This window comes from Procambarus clarkii, chromosome 54, assembly GCF_040958095.1.
Source record: "Procambarus clarkii isolate CNS0578487 chromosome 54, FALCON_Pclarkii_2.0, whole genome shotgun sequence".
Lineage (NCBI taxonomy): Eukaryota > Metazoa > Arthropoda > Malacostraca > Decapoda > Cambaridae > Procambarus > Procambarus clarkii.
In genome coordinates this window covers 34,002,041-34,025,319 of record NC_091203.1, presented here as the reverse complement: position 1 = coordinate 34,025,319, position 23,279 = coordinate 34,002,041, and the positions used below count along the sequence as shown (strand labels likewise).

The following is a 23,279-nucleotide window of genomic DNA, read 5'->3' as shown; positions in this document are numbered from 1 at the left end:
AGTCACTTCTGGGGTGTGAGTTTTCAGTTATATATATATATATATATATATATATTAAATATGACCGAAAAAGTAAGATTAATAATTCTAACACGAATTTTCTCAATCTTTCGTACATTACGCTTCACTGTTGGAGGTAAATCAAAAATCAATTCTCCAAAATTCATTTTTATTTCTAGTCGGACGCGACACGGGCGCGTTTCGTAAAACTTATTACATTTTCAAAGACTTTAGTTCACAAATACACAACTGAATAGAACTTACGTATCTCCAATTTTATATCTACATTTTAGTGAGGTGGAAGGGGTGATGTGGCATTAACACAAGACAGAACAAAATGTGGTATTAATAGGGTATTAATTTCATCAACACAAGACAGAACAAGAGTATTAATAGGGTATTAATTTCATCAACACAAGACAGAACACGAAACAATGGATATCACTTACGAGATGGAAAAGGACGGGAAGCTGCCCTTTCTAGATGTAACAATGTAACAGTGATGGAAAAGGGCGGAGGTTTCCACACTGCAGTCTACACTAAGGAAACAAACATAGGAATGTGCCTAAATTCCAACAGCGACTGCCCAGACAGGTGCAAGAGGAGTGTTGTTAACGCATATGTCGACCGTGCTCTCAGCCACAGCTCAGAATGGAAGCAAGTCGACGAAGAACTCTGTAGGGTAAGGCAGGTCCTAGTCAATAACGGCTTCTCCAATGGTTTCGTCGAAGACATCATAAGAAGGAAAGTGAAAAGCCATGCAACCTCTGAAGAGACAACTAACACAACACCTATACCCCCTATTAGACTATTTTACAGGAACTTCTTTTCCACAGCTCATAAAACGGAGGAAAGGGTCCTGAAAGATATTGTTAATAGAAACGTTATCCCTACAGACAAAAATCAGAGGATACAACTGACGATTTACTATAAAACCAGAAAAACGGCCAGCCTACTCATGAGAAACTCTCCAGACACAAAACAGAACGCTTTAAAAGAGACTAACGTCGTCTATGCCTTCAAATGCCCACTTGGGGACTGTAAGCTCCAAAAAAACCAGTATATAGGCAAGACAACAACATCTCTTTCTAGGCGTTTAACGATACATAAGCAACAGGGCTCCATTAAGGAACATATAATCTCTTCCCACAACCAAACCATCGCCAGAGAAATCCTAGTAAACAACACAGAAATCATCGATAGATACAGCGATAGCAGGCGGCTTGACGTTTGCGAGGCACTACACATCAAGAAGTCAACACCAGCAATCAACAGCCAATTATTGCACAACTATATTCTACCCACCTCAAGACTCCGCTCCAATATAGAAGCATCAAGAAATATGTACCAATAGGCTTTCTACAAACACTTCTATTCAATATCCATTGTTTCGTGTTCTGTCTTGTGTTGATGAAATTAATACCCTATTAATACTCAAGTTCTGTCTTGTGTTGATGAAATTAATACCCTATTAATACCACATTTTGTTCTGTCTTGTGTTAATGCCACATCACCCCTTCCACCTCACTCAAATGTAGATATAAAATCGGAGATACGTAAGTTCTATTCAGTTGTGTATTTGTGAACTAAAGTTTTTGAAAATGTAATAAGTTTTACGAAACGCGCCCGTGTCGCGTCAGACTAGAAATAAAAATGAATTTTGGAGAATTGATTTTTGATTTACCTCCAACAGTGAAGCGTAATGTACGAAAGATTGAGAAAATTCGTGTTAGAATTATTAATCTTACTTTTTCGGTCATATTTAATAATATATGTCTACAGGAAAGACTGCTACAAAAATATACTAATATATATATATATATATATATATATATATATATATATATATATATATATATATATATATATATATATATATATATATATATATATATACATATATATATATATACATATATATATATATATACATATATATATATATATATACATATATATATATATATACATATATATATATATATATATATATATATATATATATATATATATATATATATATATATATACATATATATATATATATATATATATATATATATATATATATATATATATATATATATACATATATATATACATATATATATATATATATATATATATATATATATATATATATATATATATATATATATATATATATATATATATATATATATATATATATATATATATATATATATATATATATATATATATATATATATATATATATATATATATATATATATATAGGAGGGGTACCACCTCTGGTGCAAATGTAGGGACCCATAGCCTCGGAGGAGAAAATAAAGAGTACTCAGAGAAGACCTTGTGGATCCTCACTGAACACTTTGATATTTTCTTCTCCTACCACCCCTATTCTTTTGTTAAGTGTGTATATTTATCTAACTTTATTTGAAAATGTCATTACACAAAAAAGTTACAATATTGATTACATACAGGGTACAAGGCTGCTTGTCACAAGTTGAATAGCTCCTCCAGCTCCTCAGATGGCGGGCAGGAACCATGGATGCAGTGAGCATTTCCTCTCTGGATTGCCACACTAAGGCGCTGAAAAAGAAAACTGGCAGCTCTGGGGTCTCTTGTTGTTTCGATTAGCTTAGACCCCAACTCCTTTAAAAAGCTAGCAGCACTTTTACCCCAGGTACCAAGTGTCTCTGAGGCAATGGGGACAAAATTGTAGTGGTGCTCAAGGTCTCTGTATTTACGTGACTTGGCCGCTTCCCGGTGATTGGCAGCTCCTCCTGCTTGTGTAGCACTGAAGTCAACATAGGTACTGGCCAAAGTTGAAACGCAAGTGTAGTCCCACACCAACTGTCTACCATTCTTCCAGGGGTTCACCGTAATTCCGTCTGGGCGACCGACAGGCTCATCAGAGTTGCGGGACATTAGGTAACGGGGCTCTCTCTCTGCTGGACAACCGGCTGTGGTAAGGCTCCTCTTAATAATGTCATTAACCTCGCCGTGTCTTGCATGCCATCCTCCCGTCCTTTGGCAAAGAAGGCCATGCCGTCCGTATCTGTCGGCCTCTGCCTCGCCGCAAATACACCTGTATTCGGTGTGGATTGGGGCAGCTAGGCGGAGAGCCACGGCAATTCGGAGGGCCTGCGGTGTGAGACGGGTGCCGGTTGCTGACATTGGGGTTGCTAATAGGAAATCACCTGCATGGGTAGCTGCTACAGCTCTAAGTCGGGCAGTGTCATGTGGTGTCGTCGCAGCTTCTAGCAAAGTTGCAGCTTCTTGGTCGGCAATGGGGCGATCCCAGCTGGATTGCTTATGGGCTTCAGAAGGCGGTGGTTGGGGTGCTGGTCCTGCGAGAGAGACCCATTTGGTTGTGCAGTCCTGTGAAGCTGGGATCATGCACCCCTGCCTGTTGAACTAGGTGCTCAGGTAGGATTTCCTTCACCAGGTTGTCAGACCCCACTGAAGAGGACAGGAATGCTGGTACAGCAATTTGTGTTGCTGTGCGCACGCCAAGGCCCCCGAGTCTGACAGGAAGGGAGGCCTGTTTCCACTGTGAGTCGCTGAGGGAAAGATTGAGGGCTTTTTCTAGTGTTGATTTCAGCAAGCTGTCATACTCTTCTAATTTAATATTGTTGAAAGATGGCGAACATCTTAGAAAGTAGGTCAGCCTGGGAAGGGACAAGCATCTGGTGATGAGGTAAAGTGCATCATGAGCATCGATGTCTTCAATCCTCTCGTTCATCCTCTTCAGGTCAGTGATCTTCTTACCAAGGACCCCGTCGATGGCATTCCTTCCAAGAGGAGCACCTAGGAGTGTGCTGTCCTCAGGGTTGGTTGTATGAATGTCAGGCAAAACAACCTTTATTTGCTCTATTATGTGCTGGTTGGTGGAGGTTATTTCGCACTTGGAAGGGTTCAGGGTGAGGCCTAGGCTTGCTCCTTGCTCCTGGATTATTCTTATGTCGTCCAAGAGTGAGGCTGGGGAGCCAGCTAGAGTACCATCATCCAAAAACCAAATGTTGAGCTCACTGGACAGGTTATCGGTGACTTCCTTGATAACTAGGCAGAACAGAAAAGGAGCAAGGGGGTCACCCTGTTGGACACCTTCTTGTGATTCAATTTCATGTTCCCCAAAAAGCAGAGTTAGATTCTTGCTGTAGCATGAGTTTACAAACGGGTAGAGAGAAGGAAAAAGGCGATGAACTGCACTGAGTACTGCATCCCTTCTAACCAGATTGATATATATATATATATATATATATATATATATATATATATATATATATATATATATATATATATATATATATATATATATATGTCGTACCTAGTAGCCAGAACGCACTTCTCAGTCTACTATGCAAGGCCCGATTTGCCTAATAAGCCAAGTTTTCATGAATTAATTGTTTTTCGAGTACCTAACCTACCTAACCTAACCTAACCTAACTTTTTCGGCTACCAAACCGAACCTAACCTATAAAGATAGGTTAGGTGAGGTTAGGTAGAGTTGGGTAGGTTCGGTCATATATCTACGTTAATTTTAACTCCAATAAAAAAAATTGACCTCATACATAATGAAATGGGTAGCTTTATCATTTCATAAGAAAAAAAATAGAGAAAATATATTATTTCAGGAAAACTTGGCTTATTAGGCAAATCGGGCCTTGCATAGTAGGCTCAGAAGTGCGTTCTGGCTACTAGGTACGACATATATATAAATATATATATATATATATATATATATATATATATATATATATATATATATATATATATATATATATATATATATATATATATATATATATATATATATATGTCGTACCTAGTAGCCAGAACGCACTTTTCAGCCTACTATGCAAGGCCCGATTTGCCTAATAAGCCAAGTTTTCCTGAATTAATATATTTTCTCTATTTTTTTTTCTTATGAAATGATAAAGCTACCCATTTGATTATGTATGAAGTCAATTTTTTTTTTATTGGTGTTAAAATTAACGTAGATATATGACCGAACCTAACCAACCCTACCTAACCTAACCTAACCTATCTTTATAGGTTAGGTTAGGTTAGGTAGCCGAAAAAGTTAGGTTAGGTTAGGTTAGGTAGGTTAGGTAGATGAAAAACAATTAATTCATGAAAACTTGGCTTATTAGGCAAATCGGGCCTTGCATAGTAGGCTGAGAAGTGCGTTCTGGCTACTAGGTACGACATATATATATATATGTATATATATATATATATATATATATATATATATATATATATATATATATATATATATATATATATATATATATACATATATATATATATATATATATATATATATATATATATATATATATATATAAGCCTATACTTGCATAAACCACAAGTGAAGATAAACAATCTTGGTGGGTGTTGTCCAAAGATTGTATATATATATATATATATATATATATATATATATATATATATATATATATATATATATATATATATATATATATATATATATACATATATATATATATATATATATATATATATATATATATATATATATATATATATATATATATATATATATATATATATATATATATATATATATATATATATATATATATATATATATATATATATATATATATATATATACGTGTTTTTCTCCTACCACCCCCTTCCCTTTTTTTTTTTTCCTTTATTGTGTATTTAAAGGTTACAAAACATACAAGACAAATGCCTAAAGGTTATGGATCTCTTGAAGCTCCTCCGCTTCTGGACAGGAACCGAGGACGCAGCAAGCATTTCCCCTCTGGATCGCCACACTGAGACGCTGAAATAAAAAACTGGAAGCCCTTGGGTCTCTGGTGACGTCAATGAGCTTGGAACCCAATTCCTTGAGAAATCCCAAGGCACTCTTGCCCCAGGGGCCATGCGTCTCAGACGCTATGGGAACAAAGAGGTATTGACCTTCCAGTCGCCTGTACTTGAGTGATTTTGCTGTTTCCCTGTGGTTGGCCGCCCCACCTGCTTGATCAGCTCCGAAGTGTACATAGGTGTCAGCCAGTGTGGATACCCATGTGTAGTCCCACACCAACTGTCTACCCTCCTTCCATGAGTATATGGTGATGCCATCAGGGCGAAGTGCGGGGAAATCCGGGTTTTGGACCCCTAGGATGCGAGGTTCTCTCTCCGCTGGGCACCCAGCCGAGACGAGGCTTCTCTTGATGATGTCATTGACCTCGTTGTGTCTTGCATGCCAGCCCTTTGTGCTTCCGCAATGCAACCCATGCAGTCCGTATTGGTCTGCTTCCACCCTGTTGCAAATACACTTGTATTCAGTGTGAATTGGGGCACCAAGGCGGAGGGCCACTGCTACACGAAGGGATTCTGGATCTAAGCGCATGCCCATTGCTGACAAGGGTACTGCCAGGAGGAAGTCTCCTGCATGGGGGGCACGCACTGCTCTGAGGCGGGCTTTCTCCTTGTCTGATGTTGCGACGCTGAGCATGGCATCAGCTACTTTTTCCACTAGAGGGTGGTCCCAGCCGGACTGTTTGTGTTGTTTTGTTGGCTCTATAATGGTTGCTGGGGCTGCAAGAACATCCCACTGATTTGAACATTCAGTGAAAGCAGGATCGTGTATTCCTGCTGAATCTCTCAGGGTTGCAGGTAAAATATCTCTGACGAGGTCGTGCGATGCATGAGAGGAGGAAAGGAAGGCTGGTAGAGCAATTTGGGAGGCTGTGCGGACACCAAGGCCGCCGAGTCTTACAGGAAGGGTTGCTTGCTCCCACTGAGAGTCGTCCAATGGCAGGTTCAGGACTTTCACCAGCATGGACCTCAGAAGGGTGTCATACACATTTAACTTAGGGCTGCTGTAGGATGGAGAACATCTCAGAAAGTAGGTCAACTTAGGGAGAGACAGGCATCTTGTAAGGAGAAAGAGAGCATCATGGGCATCAATCTTGTCAATCCTGTCCTGCATTCTCTTTAGGTCAGTGATTTTTGCAACCAGGACCTCCTCGATTGCTCGTGGGCCAATGGGGGCACCCAGGAGAGTGCAGTCCGTTGGCTCGACAACGTGAATGTCTGGAAGAACATTTTGTATTTGCCCAGTGATGTCTGGGTTGCGGGAGATTATTTCACATTTGGATGCATTGAGAATGAGGCCGAAGGCTGCTCCCTGCTCCTGGATTTTCCTTATATCCTCCAAAATGGTTTCCGGAGTTCCAGCTAGAGTACCATCATCCAGGTACCAGATGTTTAGCTCGCTTGTCAGACTAGCAGTGACCTCTTTGATAGCTAGGCAGAAAAGGAGAGGGGCTAAGGGGTCACCTTGTTGGACACCTTCACAGGAGTTTATTTCATGCTCCCCAAAAAGAAGCTTAGAGTCCCCACTGTAGCACGATCGGATGAATGGGTAAAGGGGACGGAAATGGTTGTGTACAACCCTGAGGACAGCGTCTCGTCTGACTTGATTGAAGGCATTTTTGAAGTCAAGCTTTACTAGTGCCTTCTGGTCCGGGAGATCAACAATGTAAGCCCGCGCTGCATGTGCTGCAGCTTCACAACCTAGGGGAATCCCAAACCCGAGCTGACGAGGTTTCAGCAAGGTGGCTGCTTCCTGGCTGATAGATCTCACTGCAGCCTTAGCTACAAGGCGTCGGAGGGTGTTGCCAACGGCAATGGACCTGATACCCCTATCCTTCTTCTTTAGAGCACAGAGTGCTGCTCCATAAAAGACAGGCCTGATGTCCTCAGGGATGCCGCCAGCCAAACACATGTTGGAGAATCTGGTAAGTTCCACTAGAAGGTCCTTTGCAGCATCTCCAAGCACCGGGTTCAGCATTTGTTTGATGTGCTGGGGTCTTAGGCCTGTAAAGCCCCCTGCTGAACCTGTTGGGAAAGACATGGCTACTTTGTACACCTCAGATTCTCGAACAGTCAAGGGTTCTATGCCAGCATTGTTTTCCTGGGGATCCCTGCTGCTGTCGGGGGCTCTGGGTGGGTGTTTGTCTTGAAGAGCCTCTGCTGTCGTGGCGTTCCTGGGGGCAATAGTGTCATCGCTGGTCATGATTCTGATGGCACCTGTGGTATTGCCCTCTTCTATTTTCCTGGTGATCTGTGCTCTCATTTTGTGGTTCTCAGATGAGTTATTGTTGGTCGTCCTGCGGCTGGTGTTCTTGGCATGAGGGGGGAGGCGGACCAGGTTGTCTGCTCTGGGGAATTCATTAAGTGCCCTGATTACAGAGGTTGCTAATGACTTGTCTCTCCTGGGCGGTAATGCTAGGCATGCATTCCCAAATAAAAGGAGATTGTGCCACGATCCAGAGGATCTGGGAGCATTGTTGACCTTTGTCAGCAGACTGGTGAGTTTGGCTGCTGCTTGATGACGGGCAGCCTTGGGGATGTGGGGCAAGGTCCTGGTGGACGTCGCTTTGACTGCTTCAAGCAGATTATCTGCTGAAATGAAGTTGAGGGAGATATTGTTCCTCGCTCCTGCAGCAGGTTGTCCATCGTCACTGCCCCGGGGCAGACGCCTAGACCCTAGACAACCACCTGAATTGAGAGAATGATAGCGGACAGTTCCATTTGAATTGAGACGATACCGTCTGTCACACACTTGACAGTTTCCTCTTGGGTGGCCATCTTCTTGGCTAGAAAGAGGCTGTGTGTCAGGTGCGACATGTGCCATGCCTAGATGTGATGACGCCTGGCTGCCCCCTGAGTGCACCCTCTCCTTCCCTGGTGGAGAGTAACACGGCAAGCATTACCCTCCTGGGGGAGTTGGGAATGGCCTGGGCACCGTGTGTGGGTAGGCTGTGTGTTGATGGGCAGCTGGCTGGGTCGGGCGTAGGTAGCGGGGTGGGGGAAGATGGCAGGCGGGGGTGGTGGAGGGGGGGCACACGAGGGAGGCCGCCGTCACACTTGTTACACACTATCAAACACTCGGGGAAATCACTAGTGCACTTTGTTTTTAACACTACACTCACCGATTTGCTTACGAACGCACTAACTTTCCACTAACATCACTGTAGGCAGCTCGAGAGCCTCCCCCATCACTCCCCCCGTACCGCGCCTTGGGGGCTGGTGGGTGGCGGCACTGAGACGGCGGCGACCCTCCCCTCACCCTCACCCATACAGTGTACCTGCCTAGCCATACACAAAGCTCAGACAACGCACCATTCAACGTTCATAGTGTTGGAATGAAGGAGATACGGTTCTTCTTGTCACCCCTGGGGCCTTCAGCAGGTATTCATACCTACACAGGTCAAGTCTTGGCTGGCTCAGGCATCGTGATCCTCGTTGAAATTGTTTCAAGTGTAGGACCTTGCTCACCACGTGTCCGTCCAGCTCCTCCGTCCTCACTCCTCAGTAAATATATATATATATATATATATATATATATATATATATATATATATATATATATATATATATATATATATATATATATATATATATATATATATATATATATATATATATATATATATATATATATATATATATATATATATCTTCCCTACCTAAAGTTACGTCCAGTATACAAGTATAAGATGCTACATTCAAGATACATTACCAGTAGCACAAAACGTTTTGACCAGGAGGCAAAACGTACCCTAACCCCCCAACTCCACACAACCGCCATGCCGGCTCGTCGTCAACCAGCCAACTACCCATCCCAGCCTGCCTGCTCCTGATTGGTGACTCGCCGACCGCACACCTTCACACTGCACCTCAGCGCCATCTACCTGAGTCGACGTCTGAGCCTGGACCAGCCATCAACTTCAGAATATTCTTTGTGCTCTTAGAGTTGACATCTCTCTCTCTGGCATACTAAGCTCTCTGGCTTTTTTTATACTAAGGGAGGTCTCAGCCATAGCCAATATTCTCAGCACCATGTCACCATTATACTATTTAATCTATTTTGTTTTTGCATTTATCTTTGTTATTTAAATTGCACTATTCATTGCCACGGGACTTGTCTTTATTTTCATTTATGTTTAAAGTATATATTAAAGTTTCATTGTTCATACTTTGTGTTTTACGTGTTCCGCCCTCTCACTTACCACAGACAACAGGCAAGCAGTCTATCTTTTTTTTGTAAGTGTTACCAGGCATTGACACCTGCCACTGGAGGACTGTCGAACATCTACACTCCAACACTTTCCCGTCACATTTAATGAGGGCCTGTCCAAGGAGCTTCACTCAGGTACTAGTACCAGAACGTCAATTTGTGGTAAGCCTACTTTGCTTTGCTATAGTTACTTTTCAATATTATCATTAATTTTCATATATATATTGTGCTGTGTGTATTGTGCATTCCGAGAGTAGCATATGGTGAGTGTGGGCTAACTTTGGATTACGTGGTGACTGTAGGCCTCAGTCATTCTCTTAATTGGTCATCTCTCCCTCCGTTTTATTACTCGTGTTTACCACCTTTTGTCCCTATGATATTTCTCATATTATCGGCAGATCATCATTGTGGTACCCTGGTACTTTGGTTTGTCTTCGGGTCAAAGCACCCTATCTTCTGCAATCCGACCGAAGGAGGATAAGAGGGCCATAGTTCCTCTAGCACGGACTACGTTGCTGAGTTGGGACCTCAGCAGCAGTTCTCGTCACCAGTTGACACTCGCACCCCTACACGTCGGTCAGAGATGATGATATTTACTTAAGTAGGGAATTAGCTTTCTTTTTACAGAGCACAAAGTTCGCTAATTCTGTAAGTATCATATTTCATTTAGTGGGAAACCCTTGCTTATGTCCTATAGAGACTCGGCAAGGTATGCCTACATTCTTGGACTACCTAATTCACTTTTGGAGCAATTAAATGTTTCATTTGTTTTAGAAACTCAGTTTCATTTATTTAGTAGGATTTTCTTGCCCTTATCCTCTTACACTGAGTACCAGGTACAAGATTTCCTACGATTTTGATTTATTAATCATTTACCATCCTAAAATTAACGTTAATTGTTAAAGATTAAAATTCCACAGGATAGTTACCAGTTGCCACGTTATCCTGTTACTGACATTTACCATATCACAACTATATTCGTTGTACATTTATTTGCTATCTTTCACCATGTTTCGTCTCCAAGCTTTTCGTAACGATCCAGAAGGTGAAATAGGGACCTTATGTCGTGCCAAGAGGACTGAATTACAAACTCTTGCACACGAGTATCAACTAGATGTTCCCCATGGAGCCAAAAAAAATGAATTGCATAACTTAATTATGGATCACCTCTTAGATGAAGGGACAGTTGACTCTGAAACTCACGAAACTTACTCTATTGCAGATAAACATGATTTGGCAACTATGAAACTCAAACTCGAACTTGCAAAGCTCGAGAGGGAGCAACAGCAAGACGCTATCCACATGAGAGAACGAGAGGCTGCCATCAGAAAAGAAGAATAAGAAAGAGAGGCTGCCCTGGCGAAAGAAGCTCTCCAAATAAGGGAACGCGAGGCGACTCTGAAGGAAAGAGAGGCTGCAATGAGGAAAGAAGAGCAAGAACGTGAGATGGCCGTATTCAGAGAGCGTGAGCGAGTACAGCTTGAAGCAAAACAACGCCACCTGGAGATACAACGCGAGCATGACAAACGGCAAGCGGCTATGGCTATAGAATGTCGTCAACAAGAACTCACGTTGGAGATTACACACCACACTCAACGCCAGCAAGCTACCGCTAGTCTTCCAGTAAGTTTCAATATATCCCATGCAAGTAAGTTAATGCCACCATTCGTTGAGACAGAGATTGATGTCTTTTTTACCACCTTTGAGACCCTAGCTAATCAACTTAGCTGGCCTGCTGATCAATGGTCTACCCTTCTCGGAGTGCATCTTACAGGTAGAGCTGTAATTACTCTCGGTACCTTAGCGTCTGAGAATGACTACCAGACTCTGAAGCAAGCAGTTTTGGACGCCTACCTTCTCTCCACCGAAAGCTACAGACGAAAATTCCGTGACCATCTAAAGGCAAGTACCACCACCTTTCTAGAATTTGCCAATACCAAGAAAATATATTTCATGAAATGGCTGGAAGCAGCACAGGTCTCTACATTTACAGAACTCGTCAACCTCATGCTAGTTGAGGAATTCTTGAGACGTGTTCCAACTTCCGTCCGTTTATATCTAGCAATAAAGAAGAAACCGACTACATCAAGTGTGCGAAGTCGGCTGACACCTACAGCCTCATCCACCGGCTGACACCAGAACCACCTTCCAGTAAGAAGTCTTGGTATAGTTACGATAAAGTGAGTACAGATCAAGCGAGCTCACAATTGTATTGTAGAATTGCAAACTCTATGGACATACCATAGATAGATGTGGGAAGGCTCAATACAAGAGCAATGAATCTACTAAACCCAAACAGACTCCTCCTAAGTCCGGTAAGCCTGTGATGAATGTTGGTGTTTATGTTAATGATCTTTCTCTCTTCAGTAAACACCTGTATCCTGGAACTGTCTCTACCAACGGTACAGATTTGGAGGGACGTTTCAAATTGAAGATCTTGAGGGACACAGCGGCTCTTCTGTCCATTATATTGAAATCGGCTGTGCCTAACGTCACCTACACCGGGGAAACCGTCCTTATAACTGACCTTACTGCTACCACTCCATATCCACTTGCCAGAGTCCACCTGGATTGTCCCTTCGTGACCGGTGAAGTCCAAGTCGCCATCAGGTAAAAACCTTTTCCCATGCCTGAAGTGCAACTTCTCCTGGGCAACGACTTGGCAGAAGATCTGCAACCGTCCAACCTGATCATCACGGACAAACCCCAGGTGTGTACCTCTGTAATGGATAATCCCATCTTTGAATATGTTCCAGCAGAGGTTCAAGAAAGTGATAAAGTTTCTCCTCCGGTTTTGGTGACCACCTGTGCACAAGCTGCACGACTGCAACCAGCTGATTCTATTGCTACCGCTGTCCCTCACGATCCTCAGAACCTACCCCCAAATCTTACCAGTTTGGAGTTCCGTAAGTTACAGAGGGAAGATCAATCATTAACACCATTATTCTTCCAGGCTGAGACTCAACCTGACAGTATCCCTGGGTTCTTCCTAGAGAATGAGTTGCTCTACCGCAGATACAGACCCAGCAAGCTGAAAGAGGATGACGATCGGGCCAATGTCGAACAACTATTGATTCCCACCAGCACACGGCCCGATATTCTACACCTGGCCCACGGAGCTCTTTCTCACTATGGTTTCAACAAAACCTACCACGGAATCAGACAAGACTACTACTGGCCAGGTATGGTAAAAGACGTTGAAAAGTACGTACAACAGTGTCATACATGTCAGATGGCAGGTAAGCCTAACATCTCTATTCCCCAGGTTCCATTAACTCCTATCCAGGTGCCTGCGGAACCTTTCCACAGACTCATCATAGACTGTGTTGGTCCTTTACCCCGGACCAGTTCTGGCAACGCTTATATATTAACTATCATGTGTCCTACCACCAGATTCCTCATAGCAGTTCCAGTAAAGAACATTACGGCTGCTACTGTGGTGAAACACCTATTGAAGATCTTCACCCAGTATGGATTTCCAAGAGAGGTTCAAAGTGACTGTGGCAGCAACTTCACCAGTGATCTCTTCAAGAAGACACTGGAGGAGTTCAACATCACACAGGTACTGTCCAGCCCCTATCATCCTGCTTCACAGGGTTCTCTTGAACGTAGTGATCGACTATTAAAGCACTCCTAAAGAAATTCTGCAATGATACCTTGAAGGACTGGGATAAACAACTTGATCTCATTATGTGCATTTTCAGAAGTCTCCCCAATGAGTCTCTAGGAGTATCTCCTTATGAGATGCTCTACGGACGTAAGTGCCGTACTCCTCTCAAAGCTTTCAAAGACTCTCTACGTAATGCCACCTTCAGTGACCCTCAGAATGTGCCCCAGTTTCTTCAAAACCTAAAACACATTCTAGAGAGAGTACGTAAATTTGCTAATGACAGTCATAGGAGAGGATGAAGACTCATTTTGACCAAAGCAGCAAATTAAGGAAATTTAAACCAGGAGACTTCGTGTTGGCATATTTTCCTATCCCAGGTTCTCCATTGCAAAACAAGTTTTCAGGACCTTACCGCATCATGGAGTGCAGAAACAACCACAACTACGTTCTTCAGACTCCAGATAGGCGGCGGAAGACTCAGTTGTGCCACGTCAACCTCTTGAAGCAGTATCAAGGTACTCCCCCCACTGTGTTGGTAGCAGTCTCCACATTTAAAGGTCCATACCTCCACAGTGAAACCTTCCCTGCTTCTCCCGAAAGCACTAACACTGAGTCGGTGCTTTCCAACTCGGAAATCCTACCTGATCTTCATCCCAATTTACAGGACTATAATAGTGCTCCTTTGCCATGTTCTAATCCTATTCTCGCCTCACCAGATATCACGAAGCCTTTCATCCTCCATGTCGACGCCAGTGGTACCGGAATCGGGGGTGACCTGATGCAACAACGAGGCGAGGAGATTCTACCTGTTAGCTACTACAGCTACAAGGTACTACAGCACGATCGAAAGGGAGCCACTCTCCATCGTCCTGAACTTGCAGCACTTCGAATCGTCCCTGCAAGATGCTCGGTCTACCACCATCTACTCGGACCATAATCCCCTAGGCTTCCTGCACGAAGCCCAATTCAACAATCAACGGCTTCTACGATGGGCTTTATATCTGCAGAATTTCAACCTGCAGATCTCTACATCAAGAGTTTTAACAACATCATAGCAGACGCCCTCTCCAGAGTCTATGAGGTAGAGGCTACTTCACCTACCACTCTACCACCTGAAGACGTAACTTCACCCGGAACCGCAGGCTTCGGGGGGAGAGTTGTTTATGTTTATGTTTATTCAGGTAAGGTATATACATACAAGTGATGTTACATTAATGGATTGATATATAGATAGAGCTAGTACATACAATGCCTAAAGCCACTATTACGCAATGCGTTTCGGGCAAGAAAAACATTAATATCTAGAACTTAATACTAATTGAGCATAAAGAATAAAAAGTGTTGAGAACAAATACAAATAAAGATAAAAAAAAAAGGGGGAACATGACTGAAAAAGCAGCACAAATACAATAGGTTGACAAACAGTGTTGATTAAAAAAAAAAAAGAAAATAACGGACATGGGTTGACAATAGAGGAGTGAGGTAGGTTACAGGGAATTTATTAGGTAGTGTTTAGTTTTTATCTTAAACTGGTTGAGAGAGGTACTGTCTTTAACATGGTTGGGAAGGTCATTCCACATTCTGGGCCCCTTGATTTGTAAAGCATTTCTGGTTTGATTAAGTCGTACTCTAGGAATATCAAAACTGTATTTATTTCTGGTGTGGTGCTCATGGGTTCTGTTACAACCTTCTATGAAGCTTTTGAGATCAGGATTGGCATTACAATTTAGCGTTTTGTATATGTATAGTACACATGAGAGAATGTGCAGTGACTTAATGTCTAACATATTCAGGGATTTGAATAGGGGTACCGAGTGATGTCTGGGGCCAGAATTGGATATTGTCCTAATAGCAGCTTTGTGTTGAGTAATTAGAGGACGTAAATGATTTTGGGTAGTAGAGCCCCAAGCACAAATACCATAGTTGAGATATGGATAGATAAGGGAGTAATAGAGAGTCACTATATAGTTATACTATTAATATAGTTACAGTTATTAATATAGTTATACTATTTGTGACGATAATCTCTTTCAAGAGAGATTGAGCCTGCTCTTCCCTACCTAAAGTTACGTCCAGTATACAAGTATAAGATGCTACATTCAAGATACGTCACCAGTAGCACAAAACGTTTTGACCAGGAGGCAAAACGTACCCTAACCCCCCAACTCCACACACCCTCCATGCCGGCTTGTCGTCAACCAGCCAACTACCCATCCCAGCCTGCCTACTCCTGATTGGTAACTCGTCGACTGCACACCTGCACACTGCACCTCAGTGCCATCTACCTGAGTCGACGTCTGAGCCTGGACCAGCCATCAACTTCAGAATATTCTTTGTGCTCTTAGAGTTGACATCTCTCTCTGGCATACTAAGCTCTCTGGCTTTTGTATACTAAGGGAGGTCTCAGCCATAGCCAATATTCTCAGCACCATTATACTATTTAATCTATTTTGTTTTTGCATTTATCTTTGTTATTTAAATTGCACTATTCATTGCCACGGGACTTGTCTTTATTTTCATTTATGTTTAAAGTATATATTAAAGTTTCATTGTTCATACTTTGTGTTTTACGTGTTCCGCTCTCTCACTTACCACAGACAACAGGCAAGCAGTCAATCTTTTTTTTAAGTGAGACCAGGCATTGACACCTGCCATTGGAGGACTGCCGAACATCTACACTCCAACACTTTCACGTCACAATATATATATATATATATATATATATATATATATATATATATATATATATATAATATATATATATATATATATATATATATATATATATATATATATATATATATATATAGTACCAGTACACCAACAGCATAAATCTGAAATAGTTCTTCAACCTAACTAATCCAGTTGTTTTAGTCATTTCCAATTAGGCGAGTATGAACTTGGATAATATATTTTGGGGAAACACTAATCCAAAAATTGCATTTCAATCAGATATAAAGAGTTTTAGGAATAATAAATGAAGTTTCGGATAAATGAAGTTCAACTGAATTTTTATTTAAAAAGTAAAAGAAAAACGAGCCTTTAGTCATTAAATGACGTAGAGCAACTAATTACAGAAATAAATTGTTGCTCTGCTTAGAAAAAATAATAAAATTTACACCAATTCTTAAACACTGCATTCTAAACTGTCTAGATAAATCAATATAGTATTGTCTAACATTGAAAATGTATTTACAAATAATTAATAAGTTTAGTATAATCTTACCGTTGATAATGCAGTGAGTTCGAGTCAAATCTTTTGAGAAAATATAGGACGTAAATAATGCCAAGTCTGCAACAATAAGCGAGGACATATGGCACAGCAGACAGAGGCCTTGCATGTCCCGTAGTTCTGGGATGACAATATGGAAGATTACTGTCACTATGAGAAATATGGCTGATAATACCACTCCAACTGACTGAAAATTACTTTTCACAGTCTCTGCCTTGGACTCAGGAACATGGCATGCAAACGCTCCAGTCATGGAACCTGGAAGTAAATAAATAATTATTGTAGTGAAAATAATTTGCTTGTTACTTAGAGTACGGTTGTAATAACAGATATACAGTACAACTACTCACCAAGTTGTGCTTACGGGGGTTGAGCTTTGGTTCTTTGGCCCCGACCAAAGTATTAACTGTACAATTGAGGGTGAAGGAAAGACCCAATATATATGTTAGAGTCGTAAAAACTAATTTCCGGATGCACCCCTACATCCTTTCTCAAGGTGATGTGTACAATTTGTAAACAAGACTGTAGGAACTTGCGCTTATGTATGGAAGACCACCTCACGTGGGGTTCATCACAGACGTCGTTTTGACCGGGCGTTTTCGGAACGCCCCGTCATTACGTTTCGAATCCTCGAAACTCCCACAAAGTAACCACAAGATAAGATCAGAGGTCATGGCTGATCTTGACCTTGATCGACTATGTCGATCCTGAAGTTAAATTTGAACTCACCCTTTGCAAGTAACCGCTATATCATGAGATGGAATACAATTCTTGAAATCCATAAAGATGACCAGGACAATTGCGTCTTTGAATACCATCAAGGAGAGGAATGGCAAAATGCCTGCTGGTCGAAGTTAAAACGAGAACAACACATATAAACATTATGGCATAATTTTACAAAAATCATCTCTCTGTTCAAAAATGTGTCAAGATTGAGTGGACAACGCACAAGAACTAGATGACAAACTAGCGAACTTTTTGTAAAAAAGACAACACAAAAAATACTTTAACAACTAAAAACATAGTCTGGATAAAGCATCAGAACACCAGGAATCATGTGGATTATCAGATATTTCAAAAAACTTGAAATTCAGCTACCCAAGAAATCAGTTCGCTCGAAAAACCATGTCAGAAAATTTGTACAATGCATAAAGATTCGCAGTGGTTTTATGCCTATATAGGGAGTATAACCATGACAAAAGACTTGGTAGTACACTTGAAAGTTGTGATGAAGCAAGTTATATTAAACGATAAAAAGGCAGCACCACTTCTTGGTGAATTCTTTACATCAGTAGTCATGGTAAACAGATTTGACAATATCTTAATTCCCACACAGTAGATTGAAGGAGGAGAAAATAAGATGTTCAAGAATATTCACATTATGTTCGGAACAGTCGGAAAGAGCACTGATAAACTGAAGAAATCAGAAGCTACAGGTGTGGAAATTCTAGGAATTTTAAGCCCAGGTATGGATAGAATTGTCTCATGAACTGTGTCTGCCACGACTCTTATTCAGAAAACAACAATCAAGGTCACGTTTCATTAGGTTAGAAAGATGCAAATGTGTCTACCATCTTTTTAAAAAGCAGAAAGAGTTCAGCAGAAAACTACCGACCAATTAGACTATTCTCACATATCTTCAAGCTTATAGAGAAAATCCTATGGGATGGAAACCTTCATTGTCTCACAGTATATATTCTTGTATCATCAACAGAACGTGGGATGGTTAAAATTAATCTTGCCTAATTAACTACATTATATTTTTGGAAAGGTAATCAGTAATTCAGACAAAGGACTACCAGAAGATGTTAAGTATATGGACATCTGAAAAGTCAGAAGTAAGGATAGAGATGAAAGACTCTCAAGGAAATTGCAAGCTCTTGAAAAGAAAGCAAATGGTCTTCCTAAATGTAAATTTATTACCAAAGTTGTGTGCTAAATAGTGTACCACAATGTTTCATCTTTAAGCCAACGCTTTTAGTTACATAAACCAACGACATAGATGCGAATATTACAAACCACGTCATCAGATTTGCAGATGAGACAAAGATATATTGTAAAGTAGGAAAAAACGATATTGAGGCCATGCAAAGCGAGCTCCGAGCTTCACAAGTTGAGAGATTTGCAAATGCTTTTTAATAATGAAAAATATATGTAGGGCATAACATTTCAAATCAAAACTATCATGTCATAAGCACAACAATGCAAAAGACTTGTAAGAAAAATGACCTATGAATTAAGATCCACTAGTCAATTAACGCTGTTCAACAAGAAGGAACTGCAGTACAAGACCCAACCGAACCGTCAAATGAACACTGGACTTCAGAGACAAAAATGTGGTTATTCAAACCAACGACAGACTCTGTGTTGATTCTAACTCTTTCTCTTTCAACAGTAATCATTACACTCAAACTTTCGGTGTGGCTATGGGTTCCCCTCTCTCCCCTGTTCTTGCTAATTTCTACATGGAATACTTCGAAACTGTTCTTCTTCCTTCTATTAATACTCGTCCCTCTCTCTGGCTTCGCTATGTTGATGGCATTTTTGCTTTATGGCCTCATGACCTTAGTCTTTTCCAGCCTTTCCTTTCCTCTCTTAACAATCTGGCTTCTTCTATCCATTTCAAAGTTGAGTGGGAATCTAATTCCCTCCTTCCTTTTCTTGACGTTCACAGCTCTGTGTCCGGGTTCTCTTTCTCTGTCTACCGCAAACCCATGCATAGTGGCATGTACATTCACTTCTTTTCCTACCATCCTCCTTCTGTTAAGAAAAGTGTCCTCGTCTCTCTCTTCCTCCATCCTCTACTCCTCAGCGACCCTCAGTTTCTTGATTCTGAAATTGCCTTTATCTACAAATCATTATCTCGCCTTGGTTACCCTTCGCATTTTATCAACTGTGCCTACTCTCAAGCTAAACCCAATTTCTTTCATCCTAAACCTGCTTCCAACATTAGTAGCACTGTACTATGCCTTCTCTTCATATCTGAACTCAAAACTTTTACCAATACATTTTGTCCTCTTGACATTAAGCTCGCCTTTCGACAACCTAACACACTTCGTAGCAATCTAGTTCACACTGCTCCTCCTGCTTCTAATGCTGCTGGTGTCTACTCTATTTCCTGTTCGTCTTTGTCCTCTCCAATACTTTGGCGAAACTGGCCGTACACTGAATGACAGACTTAAAGAACACAAGAGAAGTGTTAAGTCTGCAGACACTAACAATGTTCTCTTCTGTCATGTAAGGCGTTCCAATCATCCTATTGATTGGTCTTCCTTTTAAAAATAATCTGTCCTGCCTCTACTCTACACAGACGCCGTGTTGTTGAATCGGCTCTAATACACAATGTACCCAACATGAACTCGAGTCCTGGCTTTGTTGCTGTGGACTCTTCCCTTTCGCAGTATATACTTAAATGCTCTAATCTTTCTAACAAACGTGACCTAACATAAGCTTACCCTTCCATTTATCTTTCTTTCTCTTTCATTTTCTTTCTCTCTTCTCTCTTTTCTGTTCATTGTTTTCTTTACGTTCCCTTACTATCCTCTTCTTATTCCTATTATTATCTCATTCGGTGGTTATAATAGGAGCTGCCTCATATGGGCCAATAGGCCCTCTGCAGTTCTTATTCCTACTACTATCTCCTCACCTCTCTCTAGCCTATTTATTGCCTGCATCTATTTCCTCATCACATTTACGGGCTATTCATGCCCGTGCCACCTCTTGAGTGGCTTAATCTTCATCAATCTTCCTCATCACATTCGACTTGAGAATGGTTCAGGACGGACCGAAACGTCGTCGTCCCTTCACCTTCTAGTGTTTGGTCTGGTCAACCAGTGGTTATTCAAGTTTGCAAGAGTCTGATGCGCCCCATCAGCACTATTGTATCCAAGCATGGATACCATATCTTTAGAATAATAAATCTGATTTGAAGAAAGTTCAACTCAGAACAAAATCATACCAAAACTAAGCCAACTCTTATACCAGGAACGGTAGAGGGCCTCAGGAATACTCCCACCCAAATATGACAAGTCGGATTTCATCGAGACATTTAAAATACTGAACAAAATGTAAGATATTAATTAAAACCACTTCTTTAATAGGTGCAATGTAAACCATACAAGGCTTTAAGCTCAAGAAGCTACACTGCAGAACAGAAAGCAAGAGATGCTTTTTCACCCATAGCGTAGAACCACATACCCGCCGAAGCCGTTGATACCAAGACATTGCCACAGTTTAAATCTCAGCTGGAAAAAACTCTTCAAGAAAATGTTGGGGGACCTTTGACAGACTACCGGCTTTCTGTCTCTGCCAAGCCCACTAGAGATGGTGGCCCTCTGCCAAATCCAGGTAAATATTGTCAGTTAGCTATGAAGATAAACAATCATTAACATAATTATCTAAACTGCCATTTGTTAAGTGATCCAATATCACCTGTATTCATCCTAATCTCATCCGTTCCATTTGTGTATAGAAATTACAATGTATTATAAATATTTTTAATTCAATAATAATAATTATTATTATTATTATTACTAGCTATACCCGCCACGCATTGCCGTGGCTCAGTCTGGTTAAATGGAAAAGAAAGATATGAGAAAGAGCACGTTTCTAATATGTTTATTTTCACAGTGCTTGTTGGTATACAATATTTTTTATTGTTCCATTGTCTGTGGAGATATATAGATTGTCTGGTTTGCCGACTCTAGAACACGCAACACATAATTGTCCGCGTGAGAAGCAATCCATGTCTCGATATAAAGAGCAAAGCACCTTCATCACCTTCAGTGATTAAGTGCTTAATTGCACACTAGTTTCTCTATCAGCTATCTCACTCTGTCAGAGTAAATGAGACAAATGTATCTGAATGCATGTGTGTGTATATATGTATGTATATATGTATGTGTACATATATATGTGTGTGTGTGTGTATGTATATGTATGTGTATAAAGTACATATGGAAGCTGATCAGAATTACATTTCACCTTTTTAAATGGACATTAATGACACTATGTAAAAGACACATCGAACACTTTATGTAGGCCAGACGTAAATCTATGTATTTACGTATGTAGGTTAGCTTAGCATTTTAAAAGCACCGAATCACCTTCTGTGGTTGATTGTTCAATAAACCCTTGAACTATATGTTTAACACATCTCTAACCCTGTCCATGGAGGACAGAAGAAAATGTATATTAGCTGCTTAGCATTTTAAATGTGTGGCCACGTTTGTGGTAGAAAATAATAAAAAAAAGCACAATTCTAAAGATTGGCCCTGAGCTTTGTTGATGGTGTTTGCAATCGCCAATCGAATTGGAAATTACAATCTATTAAAATGAAATGGCATATCCGTTGGAATCATAGGAATGCAAGGAATGAGGACATCTTCACTCTTGAAAGGTCCTGTCAAAATTGTTGCTTCTACGACGTTGGTGATTATTTCTTTTACTGCAAGCTGCATGCTGTTGCAAAGCTTTTGCTGGTTGATATTTTGCAACATGATAATTGGCAGGCCACTTTTCAATTGCAGTATGAGCGGTAGTATCCCTGCCAGATCGAATGAATTAAAAAATTCTGTTGGATAATTAAACGCTTCATCTGCTTCCACAACAGTGTAGATGGACTTGAATGTGCCTGCCTAACTTTGGATGTTAGACTGAATAATTTTGTTATGTTCGTAGACGTCTTTGTTCTTGGTCGCAAGAATAGCTCGTTCACTTAGCTAATCGTGATTCTTATAATTGGTTTGAATATTGGGAAATGCTTTTTCAACCAATTCTTCTTTTGATATCACTAAATTACAAAAGTTATGAGTCAATGAAATTCGTCCTGAGGACAGATCAACCGGCACGTTTCCGTTCCCAATTTTCTGAAATTAATGTGAGAATATCTGTTGACCAGACCACACACTAGAAATTGAAGGGACGACGACGTTTCGGTCCGTCCTGGACCATTCTCAAGTCGATTGTCTCAATCGATTGACATTCTCAATCGATTGACAATCGACTTGAGAATGGTCCAGGACGGACCGAAACGTCGTCGTCCCTTCAATTTCTAGTGTGTGGTCTGGTCAACATTCTTCAGCCACGTTATTGTGACTCATCGCCTGCGTGAGAATATCTTATCTTTTTATTCTAGCATTGTTGAGGCAGTTGATAGTGGTAAGGATTGCGATGTTGTATACCTTGACTTTAGCAAAGCTTTTGATACAGTGCCACATGAAAGACTGATTAAAAAGATAGTCTCATGGTATTAGGGGGAACAGGTTAAGGGTTTGCTATCCCGGAGCTGGCATTGGTGATATTATAAACAACATGAATGATATTATGGCTGGTAATGGGAACAATCCCATTATTTGCATTAGCGTGGGAGGAAATGA

General features: G+C 40.7%; 1 protein-coding gene across 2 annotated transcripts in view; it reads right to left on the bottom strand.

The window, feature by feature from the left end:
* The window catches only part of LOC123751960 (probable G-protein coupled receptor Mth-like 3), a 372,755-nt gene that overhangs the window by 36,167 nt on the left and 313,309 nt on the right, over window positions 1-23,279 (bottom strand). The window contains exon 4 of one of the 2 annotated variants that reach the window (XM_069305227.1): window positions 16,897-17,160. The exons of the other annotated variant lie outside the window; for it this stretch is intronic. Coding sequence (XP_069161328.1) covers window positions 16,897-17,160 — 264 coding nt within the window. The remainder of the gene's footprint in view (window positions 1-16,896; window positions 17,161-23,279) is intronic. 2 annotated transcript variants of the gene reach the window in all.